The sequence below is a fragment of the Myotis brandtii genome, unplaced genomic scaffold, assembly GCF_000412655.1.
Source record: "Myotis brandtii unplaced genomic scaffold, ASM41265v1 scaffold266, whole genome shotgun sequence".
NCBI classification, from domain to species: domain Eukaryota; kingdom Metazoa; phylum Chordata; class Mammalia; order Chiroptera; family Vespertilionidae; genus Myotis; species Myotis brandtii.
The window spans coordinates 7,772,697-7,786,097 of NW_005360124.1; the positions used below are offsets into that span (position 1 = coordinate 7,772,697).

Sequence of the window (13,401 nt, forward strand, 5' to 3'; positions counted from 1 at the left end):
AGGGCACAACCATTCCTACCTAAACTCCCAGGAGTAGATTTTTTTATTTTTAAGTTTTTCTGATTTTAGTTCTTACTGGTTCCCACAACAGAATTTTAATACACTTTGCCTCTATTTCTTGATTTAAACTCTAATGAATAATTTAGCTCAATTACCTACCTATACTGCTGCTTCCCCAAACATCTGAACTTTTCTTAGTTATATTACTAAATTATATTACTAGTTAGTTTTTCTAGAGATAATCTGTTCCACCTTTTTTCCACCTAGCACACTTAGTGTCGAATGAATTGCTAGAATATTGAATAAGGACTCTATATTTTTTCACTCTCCTAAATTCTGTCAGCTATGGTCTTTCTCATAGTCTACAGATGGATTCTGAAAATTCAAAATAAATTAATAGAATTTTCACTATCCAATATACAGATATTACTCATAATAACTAAAGTGTGACTGGAACCAGGGAGAAGATGTAATCCTATGTCACCAAATAGAGGATACTGAAGAAGTGTATCTAAGCAACAGGGTTAAATAGGTTCTCTTTTCTTAAACTCTTCACACATTGCTCCAATTCACATCTTATTTGACTTTGCTGTATGTATATGTATTATACTAATTTTACAAAGTAAAATTTATTTCCATCAATAAATCTGGAAAAAACCAAAGTAGATGAAAAAGAATCCCAAACAGTCCTGTTAACATTTTAATCTATTCCCTTCCGTATTTTATGCAGAGATATTTTTCCATGTTTGTTCTTAGCCACTCTGTAAAAATTTACAGGTCTTGAGCAAAATGGTCAACTCAGAAGCCCCTAAGGAAAATACAGAGAGCCTCAATGAGAGCAGCAAACTGAAAGTGTTCTCCATTCACAGATATCCTCATTGGCCAGAGAGCTGTCATTTAAAAAGAATATTCCTTCTGCCCTGGCCAGGTGGCTCAGTTGGTTGGAGCATCATCCTGTATACCCAAAGGTTGGTTGTGGATTTGATTCCAGGTTGGAGCTTGTATAGGAGGCAACCGATTAATGTTTCTCTCTAAAATCATTTTAAAAAAATCCTAGGTGAGGATTTAAAAAATGTTTAAAAGAATATTCCTCCCCTTTCTGTAGAGCTGGAAAAAAGAACAATGCATCAAATGGATCTTTTTGTGGGAGGAAGTAGTACCACCAAAAATTGTATCCAAGTTTTAAAAGCTGCCTAGTTTTTCTAATAAAGGACATTACTTCTGAGGTTGGCATTCATCCAGCTGGAGACAGAGGCAGCACTGTGTGAGAAGGGAATGAACTAAGTGGGAGGTGCAGCAGAGGGCATCACTGTGAACCCTGAAGCTTTCTGCTGCTTCCAGCCTCAGGGATGGCCTGGTTAATGGAGCTGGTCCTGCACACCTGAGTTCTGTCCGTGATGAACCAGCGAGGTTAGACCTGTGCTGTTCCCCCCTGCTCAAGCACTGGAGCTCCTAGTGTGGCTAAGGAATGGAATTCTAAATTTTACAAATTGGCACTTAGTTCAGTTATTGGCAAAATTTTGAGTATGTTTGGAATGGAACAACTCAGCTACCTCAACTAAATTTTATAAAATCTAAATACAGATAAAAAAAATGATTGTTTGAATTGAGATGTGGTTTAGGGGTAAAATACATACCATATTTCTAAGGCTTGGTACAACAACAAAAGTAAAATATCTTTACTAAAAGTCTTCTATACTGATTACATATTAAATGATTTTATAAAAATATTTAATTTCATTTTATGTGGCTACAGGCACATTTAAAATTAACATGTGGCTCTCATTTCTATTGGAGAGCACTGGTTAGCTTATGTTTCTTAATCTTAAAAAAATCTTTTGTTTCTCATGGACCAATTATGTGTCAGTTACTGGACTAAGTGCTTTGTAAATGTCATCATAGTTAATCCTTATCATAAGCCAGAACACAGGGGTTATCACCATTTTATAGATGAGAAAATTGAAGCTCAGAGTGGCTAAGTGACTCAGCCAAGGTCACACAGCCGATAAACAGCAGGGGTGGGTGAGTCCTCATCTGTCTTCCTTCTTTTTCTTATTATACCAATCTGCCCCTTCTCCAAAAGGAATTAGGCTGACTAGACTGATATTTGTCAAGACTGTCATGAGATGAAAGGTGCTAAACAAACTAACACTGAATGTATTTATGAAAAGTAAAAATGCTGTTGCAATATTACTAATGTGAAGCACTACCTGCCTTACCCTGCTTATTTCACCTCTAATCAAAGGTGGAAGTAGAAATACCATCAACATTTAAAAAGGGATCGAGTGCAGCAGAATTCTAGCGCTGTGCAAACCCGGAGTCCAGCTCCTCACTCGACATAGGATGGTTTGACCCTAGAGACGACCTAATTCATTTGAGCTGCATGATGTTCTCCTACAGAATCTATCAACTACAGTAAGTCCTCTCTTAATGTTGTCAAAAGGTTCTGTGACTTTAATCAAAACAATGTATATAACGAAATCAATTTTACTATAGGCTAATTGATATAAGCCAGAGCTATCCCAGGACCTGCTGTAACAGGCTTTAGCCATGAGCAAGTCATCCATTCAAGGAAAATATCTCCAGGTGTTAAATCTGTATGCAGACGATGGCATAATGGAACCAAGCCTGAGGTTCTTAAGATAAGAGAATGACTGGCTATATGGCGAGAAATAATAAAGGAATGAATCAGGAGGTTTAAATGTAACTCAGTATTACCTAAATAGTAATCCTTGACTGGTGCACTGCCAGTTTAAAAGTACAAAGAAAGCCTCTGAAATGGTCATTTTATTTACTTGTATCAGAGCCATCTTTTCTAAAGAGAATTTTATTTCATGTATAAACCTTCCTTAGCCAAGATGGCATCCAATTTTTCACATATAATGGTAGAGATAATGCAAATGGGAGTCAACTCAAGGGTGATGGCAAAGGGTTATTTATACTGAGACGCTCCCTGGGCTGCGTTACTTATACAGACCTTCACCTTCTTACCTTAATCCATCCCTACATTCTGTACAATTGTGGGAGTCAGTACACGTCTTGCAGCTTTCACTGCATTTCCGGCAAATATTTTTCTCTGTTAAAAAACAACAAAAAGGTTATAAATTAGTTGGTCAATTGGATTCCATAGAAGCATGTGGAGATGTTCCAATGTATGCTGCAGTACACATGGACTTGAGCAGAAAATTGTAGGAAAAGCCCTCAGTCAACATTTGCTATCACTTTTTAGCAAAGCAAATTAGGGTAGGAATTGTAGCACTGACAAATACCTTAGAGTTAGCTACCATTTTGCAGATAAGAGAACTACAGCCCATTTAATTCTTAGTTGCATAGTTCATTAGCCTTTCCCCTCCTCTTCCCATTTTCTCTCCCAAGCAGGGTTTCCTACTTTCCAACAATGAAAAAAATCCCACTAATGAAGCTGGGCAACACGACCATGTCAAGGTTGAAAAGCAATGCCTCTGGCCGGGGAAAGGAATGGTAGACTCCCATCTTTTAGGACTAGTCTGGTGAACTCTACTACACCACGGTGTGATACCCTTAAGACAAATTATGGAGAACTCAGAAATAAGGCAAAAGATACCTGCAGCCCTTTTCAGGGCCACGACAGAGCACTAAGAGGTAGGTATGCCCAAGGATCATTTAATTCTCTAGAGAATGTAGTTTTGTCTGTTTACTAATGATGGTTAATTAGTCCCCAAATTCTGTGAAATACATGCTAATTGACAGATTTTTTTGTTTGGTAAACTTGCAAATGATATGTCCATTTGAAATAAAGAACCCCAACATTCTAGCTGTATTGATGGCCATGTCGGAAATCATTCATTTGTCTCTAACTCAGCAAACGGGTTTTATTTTGCCTTTCCTAGTGGCCTATAATCCCTGCAGTCTCTGAACCCATTTGTTTCCCTGCAGGTTCACTCATTAATCGGTTAAGTAAGTCCTTCGCATGTGTTCATTCTTCACTTACATGAAGGTCATGTTTTTTAAAGTTTGAAAAGTATTCTTTGGTATCACACCACCCTGTTTCTTTGGTTAGTGTGCAGAAAAGAGCAGGCCTGGTCACTGTCTTCTGAAAGCCTACTCAGAAGGTTGCGAACTTGGATTTCAGGAGGGTTTCCACCACCCTAACAGATGAGAGTGAGTCAAGATGCCTGAACTGTTTGTATAAACAGTATGGTCCACACTGAACCCCTTTTTTCCTTATAGGAGTCTGGGGATTTTGGTAAGGGCCGGGCAGAGGTGCCTTCATGACCACACTCCAGTAACAACCACAGCACGGAGTCCCAAGGAGGTTCCCTTGTGGAGTACATTTCACTCATGTTGTCCATGGGGAAACGAAATGTATCCTGTGTGGCTCCACTAGGAGAAAACTCTTAGAACTTTTTGGGCCTGGTTTCCAATGGACTTTGAACCTTTTCCCTCTGCTGATTTACTTGTATTTTTTTGCTGTAATTAATCATAACTGAGCACATAAGCACAACTATATGATGAGTCTTGTGGGGATGCCTAAGTCACTGAATCTGGGTGTGGGCTTGAGGACCCCCTAACACAGTTAGTTACAGGCCTTTTAATAAAACAATTCTAAATTGTTCTCTTTAAAAATTTGATTAGATCCTGCTTGATATTAAGCAAGGCCTAGATTTGACAGGGAGGAATATTCCTCCCAAGGTCACTCAAATGAAAACCTCTCATTTGTTCTCTAAAACCAGCTATTTGAAATGAACTCACTGGTGTCCTGGTATGATCCATCAGGGCAGTGAGGGACACAGCTGTTGGTCTCTTCGTTCAGGAAGTAGCCATGTTTGCAGGACAGGCACTGGTCGCCGTGGCTGCCAAAGCAGGACTCACAGTTGGGAGGACACTTCCTGCACCGTTTCTTGTCGGCGTGGTAGTGGCCCGCGGGGCAGCTGGAGACACAGACCCTGCGTGGGAAACGATGAGAAAGAGGGGTGGCATCACCAGTGACTGGGTTCTCGGTCTCAAAACCCTTTTAAAACCATGATGGCGAGTAATGCCATGGCCAAAGGGCCCAGTTCTGTGGGTTACAGTGTCTTCCTGTGTAGGGTGCTGATGCAGCAATGCAGTCACACAATACCAAGTCCAGGTAAGGTGTTCTAGCTCTTTAACGGGGATGATGGTTACAAATTGAGTCTCAAAAGGAAGGTTATGGCATTGAGTTGAAGGGGAAAATATGTGGGAAGCATGATTTTGTGCATAAAGGTCACTTATAAGGGGTTACTTTTGGTGTGTTTGTCACATGGATTGTGTGTGGGTGGTGGTGGTTATATGCTATTGTCTTAATATAAATATATTTAAATTTATGTTGCTTATGATAAACAAGGAACTTATTTTTTTTAAGTTTGATTGAAGGACAAGGCTTTATTTATTCATTCAACAAATATTTACCAAGTACCAATTGAATGGCAGGCATTTTGCTAACAAGTCTAGGAGATAACAGAGGTGCTGAGTAGCCCAGGGCCTTTCCTTTGAGGAATTTAAATTCCAGCAAGAACGGAAACAGGAACTGGAACATGCCTGTGTCTGTTGGGGTGACGGGAGTGTGGAGTCGCCACAAGTCAGCTCCCTGGAGGGACAGGTGGCAGGGATGTGAGTCATGGCCTCTGTTGGGACAACCACTGTTCCATGGCCCTGCCCTTAGACACAGATCTGCAGAGCTGGAGGCAGAATCCAGGGGCCCAGGGTCAAAGCAGAGCAGAAGAGTGAGGAGCGGGGACCAGCACCTTTGCCACGCAGAGGATTTGCTCATGTGGGAAAGCACCCGTTTGGCCGATGCACTGGCATTTTCATGAAGGGAAAATGCTAGAACACTGTCTCGTACTCACTTTATGGTGGCAGTGGAACTGACATATCATTCCATTTCAAATAATATCTGTATTCTGGAGAATAGCAAACATTATTTGATTGAACAAAAATACTGTGAATACTGGCTTTCCTGTTTAATATCAAGCACAGGTCCCAATTAGGGAAAAAAAATGGCCAATGCATGATTGCTCTATAATGAAACATGGTGAACTGTTATAATAAAGTAAGGCCTTTTACTTAGGTGAAACTTTTCTGGAGACTTGATACCTCCTCTGAGATGCAAGTAGATTCTAACCACATGTATATGTCAAATTGAATGAAGCCTCTCTTCCTCCATCTAGAAATGTTGGTGTTCTTCAGGGTTCCGCAGAGAATCACTGTTCATCTTTCTGGTGGTTCGGGGTATCTATAGAGTTCTCCCTCAACACTCCATTTCAAATGAATCAATTCTTTTTTCTCTGCACTTTATAACTCGATATCAGTTTCACCATTTTGAATTACACAAAGAGGTATCAGGCTTGTACAGCGGCACATTTTCTGTGCTTTTACATCCTAATGGGGAACCCATAATGCCTGGCCCAAAGTGACCCTGTGGGAACTCCCTGGGTATGCTGAGGGCTCGTGACTTGGCTTTTCTCTTACCTGGTGTTGTTTTTCAGCTTGTAGTAGTAGTGCAAACAGTCATTGCAGTGGTCTGGTCCTGGCCCATCGCAGCCGACCTCACTGCACTCAGGGTCGCAGGGACCTTTCCAGAAGAAATTAGAACAACATTTAGAAAAAAAAATGATTTTAAGTAGGTTGGCTTTACCTTGAATTTGGTATAAAATATTTTTTTCTTACGCAGTGAAAGTTTAAGGAGGAATAATGTTCAAAGTGACTGTAAGCTCAGAGAGTTTTGGGGGGAAAACCTCAAGTATCAAGAATGTAAATCCTAATCATGGCCTGGTCTTCAAAGCACGTATGGCTGCCTTGTGGGAGCTAACAAGTATTTCAGGATTCAAATGAACAATGCCACTGTAGTAAATGGAAAAAAACCAGATCACAATTAAACATGCAAACGATAAAAAATGTTGGACTTACAGAAAAAGAAAAAAAGTGATTATTCAATGCTTGGACCAGATTGCCTGTCTTTTCCAAGCATTAAAGCCACAGAATACCTCTGAGATACCGTAGCTAGCAAGGAACAGCATTATGGCACCTGGCACAAGCTTATCGGTTTCTAATCCTGGATTACAAAGCGGGTACTTTAGGCACGGGTAATAGATTTAAAATTGCATCCTACTCACAGGCCAATGGGCAACTCAACAAAAGAAAAGTACATATTACTTTTAAAAATGCGATGAAGGTTCCCAATCTCTCTTCTTATGTATTCTTCAGTATAGAACTATTAAGAATACAGTCAGAAAAAAAAAAATCCAGAAAGATGGAACTATTTGGTGATTGGTGAAAAAAGCGTTCTAATGATGAGGGACAGTTATAGACATTTTGCTCTACTGAACTAACTCCATTTTTCCTTGTTCTCTATATTTTGGGACATTTGGTCTCATAATCTTTAAGCTCTTTCCCATTGAAAATTCTTATGATTTTAACTAGCAGTAAACATAATGCTTGAAATGTACAAACTATATGTCAGTGGTGCCAGAAATGTTTTAAACCAAACTTCATTTTAATCAAAAGGACTTATTGGTTGAAATGTGGCCTCCTTTAATCATTATGAGACTATGATTACAATTACAATTACTGCATCATGGGAACGTGAAATGGTAGAACTGGGGAAGAATGACTCAGAAAAATCTAGTAGTCAACACCCTTGTTTTACCGGTGAGAAAACAGATTTTCCAAGAGTTACAATGGCTTGCCCGACAGCAGACAGCTGGAAGAGTTGGGATCAACATACGTCCTGATTTTTTATACATGTCTCCTACTTAGAGTAAGTCATCTACTAGAGATGAATGGAAATGAGTCATTGTTAAATACATTTCTGATAAAAAATGCTGTCAAATGACTCTTGTGGTTAATCTCTATTTTCCTAAAAGCCTTAAAATTGACCTCTTAGTTAAATTCTATAGCCAGTCCAACTTGGGACAGGTTAGCTGTCTGCTTTGGTACACAAGAAGAGGGTGTCTCCGCCATGGAAGGGTTCACATTCAGCCAGCTCTGGGTTCCACGCTCCTTGAAATTCAATGTACAGTACAGGGATCTGGCTGTGTTAATGCCATCTGTGTCTCTAGCCAGCCTGACTTCTTTAGAAAGGTAAAAATCCCAGCTCCAAAGAAAAGGAGTCACATGTGGCCCTAAATATTCACCAGATGATTTTTATAATTACCCCCCCCCCCCCCAAAAAAAACACCCCCCACAACCACAACTCATTTATTCTTGATATGTGCCAAAGGGCCCTGCATGGTAAGTTCACATGCTGTGCTGATTCTTTTATAATTTAAAACTGTCCCAGATGCAAATTAGCATTTTAGGTTGCAGGGTGATAATGAAATAATTGTTTTTGTTCTCTCACAAGTGCTAGCATGGACATTTTGAGGAGGTAATGAGAAAAACCACAACAGTGTATGTATAACTGTTCAGAATTTTAACATTTCCAAAATTTGAATTAGAAACATCCCATAAGGCACATAGCAATAGGTTACTATTATGCTCCATTTATGGTTTTGGATAGACTTTCTCCTATCAGAGAACAAAATGGTTTACTAGCCACAATATGCATAGCAATGTTACAAGCTCTAAGCAAAATAAGACGAAATCTAGCTCTGGTTTGTTGAATTGGACTGAATTATCCAAGCTTAATATTGACTCTGGGATATTACCTGTTTAGAATAGAAGGAAATACATACATTTAAGATATCCTTTTAAGGTGATTAATATCTAAAAAAAGAACTTCAGAGAGTTGCAGGAAAAATATATTTCTCCTGTAAAGGTACACTAAACTGCTGTTTACCAACAGTCTTTCATTAGAAGAAGCTCTGCACATTGTGTTATATATTATAGCCCAGAAAAATGGAACATGTCTGGAAAGGTCAGCCAGTGCAACAAGACAGGAATCAGAAATACATTGGGAAGGAGAAAAAAATGCAGATGATACGGCCATAGTACCTAAATTGCCCCAGAAAAATCAACTCTAAAACATATAAATTTATAAGAGAAATTAGTAAGAGAGTTAAGCAAAAATGGTCAGATATATGATAAATATGCAACAGCCAGATTTCCTATAGTACATAGAAAATATGGAATATTTTCCACTAAAATAGCAATAAGAAAAACACTATATAAAATTAAAAGATTTCTTTTTAAAACACAACACAGACACTAAATTTCAGAAGTGATAATTGAGAAAATGTTTTCAGCAAATATGAGACAGTATGAGAGGCAATAACGTACAAAGAATTCTTATAAATAGATAAGAAAATTGCTGCCACTTTGAATATAATGGGTAAAAGACAGTTGTATTTAATTCCGAGAACTACAGTTAAATCCTCACTTAATGTTGATAGATTCTTGGAACTGCAGCAAAATGACATGTAAGGAAGCCAATTTTACCACAGGCTAGGTTATATGTAAGAGTTAAGTTCCTACAGCAGCTCATCAATGTTATGTAATGAATGAAACGATGTTATCTGAGGACCTGTACAGACAAAAAATGTTTAGATATACTAGCAGTCAAAGTTATAAAAATTGTATTCTTTTTTTCTATCCACTCAATTTTCCCAGGATGAGTGCAATAAACACTCTCACATCTGGTCATAGTGCAGACTGGTACATCTTTATCTAGAAGGCAATGTGACAAAACGTATCGAAGCCCTAAAACTGGTTAATCCCTTTGATTCAGCAAGATGCAGTCATTCTCGGAATAGAACTATATTATAAAAAACCAATTAAAGATATCAACCAAACTGATAAATGATGATATTCATCCAAACCTTTTTTAAACTTGTGTAAAACTCTAAGCAAACTACATATACCAGATTACGGATTAAATACATTACAGTCATAGGATGGACAATTATGCTGTCCTTTAAATATGTGTCCTAAGCATATTTAACTATTTTAAGGGGAAAAAAGGATATGGAAACTCTCTATATAGTGTGGTTTAGCTTTGAAGAAAAACATGGATATTTGAATATGAGTATATATATATATATACACAAATATTTGGGGGGATAGAAATGATGAAGAAAATACATCAGAATGTGGTAGAAGTTTATCTCAGCATGGTGGGATGATATATGAGAGATCCCTCCTTAGCCTTTGTTCCTGGTGGAAGCCAGCTCACCTGCATAATCCTCTGTACCATAGTCATCGGTGGGGTCTTCGACTCGGCTGTAGCGGACACGTTCCACTTTAGGAAACTCGTTGGTTGGTGAGTATGGCTGCACGGAGGTGCCATAGAGTACCAAAGACCATTCTTTCAATTTACCTAGGGAAACAATAATGAAACCACTGCATGACCAAATATTCACTCTTTAGCTTTGTACTTTATTTCCTTTTCACCTAAGAGAAAGCATCAGTAGAATTACGGGAGACAGATTCATATGAATTATTACTTCATATACAGGGCTAGAAATACATTTACTACTGTTTGCAGAATTTATGCACTATAATTCACGCACTATGTATTTACAGAACAAACAATGAACGATATTGACAAAGACTGATAAATGATGATATTCAGGATAGGCCTTGATTTAATCAGCATTTATAGTTAGACTAAGAGACAAACACCTCAGATTGCTGGGCTGAATTTCAAATGATGGATATTTAAAAGAATCCCAGAATTTTACAGAGAGCTTTGTTTTTCTAGGTATAAAAGTCTTATTTGAAAAAAAATTTCAGGCCCTGGTTGGTGTGCTTCTGTTGGTTGGAATTCGTCCCATGCATGGAGAGGTCAGGGGTTCAATTCCCCGTTAGGGCACATGCCTGGGTTTCAGGCTCAATCCCAGTAGGGGGCATGCAGGAGGCAGCTGATAGATCAATGTTTCTCTCTCTCAAATCAATAAAAACATATTAAAAACATTTTTTGTGTTATCTGACTTATAAATAAGATGACAAAAACAATGACTTTGTTCCACATGATTCCTGAAGCAGTCATTCAATCTTTAGAATACATCACTATTTAATTATCCTATAGACCCGATAGCCACTAGATACATGTGGCTATTTAAATGAATTAAAATAAATAAATTCAGTTCCTTAGTCACACTAACTACATTTCAAGTGCTCAATAGCCACACGTCGCCAGTGGCCACTACAATGCAAACACAGATGGAGAATACTTCCTACATTGCAGAATGTTCTACTGAGCAGTTGCAATACATTTTCTGGTCAAGGGTGCCTTAAGACATGAGATCAGTGTTTAACCTCATCTGGATAGTATGCTCATGAGGGACATTTCTTTTAGTTTAATCCCTATTCATTTATTTCTTAGATTTATAAAATTAAAGTCTTTACTGCAAAAAAAAAAAAAAAGCCCCCAAACTGCCTCCGGGCCATTAAACTTAATAAGATTCACATAAGAAAGAATCAACCATAAGCAGAAGTGATTAATAAAAAAACATTAAAAACACAGAAATATGCTGATAGAAAGGACTACCCTTAGGAACCTCCCCACACAGTGGCCTAATACACAGTCCAGGCATGGTTCAGAGCTCTCCCACAGCAAGACAATGGTGAACTTCAGGTGTCATCTAATTCATCTATTAGCATCTATATCATCATCTAATTGATGCTTATCATTCCTAAGTGCTTGCTACATGCTAAGTTTTATCCCATTGTTCATAACAACTGGGATGTAGCTGCTTGAATTCCCAATATAGTTTATGTAAACAGTGATGAGGAAACTGAGGCACAGAGGTTGATAACTTTCCCAAGGCCAGTGAGAGGAGAGATTAATATTAAAACCCATCTAAGATGGCGATGTAGGAAGATCCTGACCCACTTCCTCCCACAAACACACCAAATTGACAGCTACAAATGGAACAATTTCCTCTGAAGGTAACCTCAAAACTAGCATTCCTATGCATTAGGCAAACAAGAAAAAAACCATATCCAAGTGGGTAGGGGAGGCTGAGACAATCTCACCACAAACCTCACCCCTGGTGTGGTAAGAAAGTGGAGGGAACTCAAAACCCCAAGCTGCTCCATGAGGAACAAAAGGTTTAAATCCCACATTGAGCACCCCAACTTTTAAGACCAGCACCTGAGGGCTGAGACCCACAAGGTTATAGCAGCTGAGAAGCAGTTCTTATAGGGTTCCAGCAGACTCACCCACTCAAGGTGTACCACAGGGGCAGCCAACAGAAAAGCACCTAGACTTTCTGTGAAACAGGCTTATTTGCTTATCTTGAAGCATCTGCCTGGGGAGAAGGCATCTGATTTAACAGCATCTAGAGGCCTACTGAAATACTCTGCAAAGATGGAGGCCCACAGGTACCACCTTTGCGCTCTCCCTCTACCTCACCTCACTGGTATCTTCCAGAAAGGAGCTTAAAGTCTTGTCAGGCACTGTAATTTTTGTGGCTGCCACCCACAAAAAGTGGCCAGCAGGGCTTATGTTTTCAGGTCTCCTAGGACTGTAAACAAAATTGACAAGCCCTTAGTTAGACTCACTGAGGCGAAATGAGAAATCAAGTAAGTAAAATCAGAAACGAAAAAGATGTTATAACTCATACCACAAAAATACAAAGGATCATAAAAGCCTATGAATAAATAAATGCCAACAAATTAGAAACAAAAGAAGTGGATAAATTCCTAGACACATACACCATACCATGACTGAATCATTAAGAAATAGAAAGTCTACTAGTAACTGACCAATTACTGGGAAAGAGATTGGTAAACATAGATGCAAAAATCCTCAACAAAATTATGAGCAAACTGAATTCCATAACGTATTACAAAGATCATACACTATGATCAAGTAGGATTTATTCCAGGGATTCAAGGTTGGTTCAATCCATCAATGTGATACACCACCTTAACAAAATGAAGGATAAAAATCATATGATTACCTCAAATGCAGAAAAAGCACTTGACAAAATTTAACATTCACTTCTGATAAAAAAAACTCTCAATAAAGTAGATATAGAGGGAACAGAAAATAAGGCCATATGGCAGCTAACATCATCTAAGGTCAGGAACAAAACAAAGATGTCCACTCTTGGCACCCTTTGTCAACATAGAATTGGAAGTCCTAGCCAGAGCAGATAGTCAAGAAAAAGCAATAAGAGACATCCAACTTAAAAAGGAAGAATAAAACTGTCACTATTTGCAGGTAACTATATATATACTAGAGGCCCAGTGCACAAAAATTTGTGCACTCGGGGGTCCCTCAGCCCAGCCTGTGCCCTCTCGCAGTCTGGGACCCCTCGGGGGATGTCCACCTGCTGGCTTAGGCCTGCTCCCCGGGGGATTGTGCCTAAGCTGGCAGTGATACATCCCTTGGGGGATGTCCACTTGCCAGCGGGCCGAAGCTGCAGTTGAACATCCACAGAGCTGCTGAGGAGGCAGGAGAGGCTCCCACCATCGCCGCTGTGATGCCGTCAGCCTGGCTTGTGGCTGAGCAGAGCT

General features: G+C 39.1%; 1 protein-coding gene across 1 annotated transcript in view; it reads right to left on the minus strand.

The window, feature by feature from the left end:
* PCSK5 (proprotein convertase subtilisin/kexin type 5) overlaps window positions 1-13,401 on the minus strand; it is a gene marked incomplete at its 5' end in the record, with an annotated part of 415,527 nt that overhangs the window by 144,222 nt on the left and 257,904 nt on the right. The window contains 4 exons of the mRNA XM_005868347.2: window positions 2,992-3,076; window positions 4,732-4,925; window positions 6,469-6,571; window positions 10,109-10,252. Of these exons, the coding sequence (XP_005868409.1) occupies window positions 2,992-3,076; window positions 4,732-4,925; window positions 6,469-6,571; window positions 10,109-10,252 (526 nt within the window). The remainder of the gene's footprint in view (window positions 1-2,991; window positions 3,077-4,731; window positions 4,926-6,468; window positions 6,572-10,108; window positions 10,253-13,401) is intronic.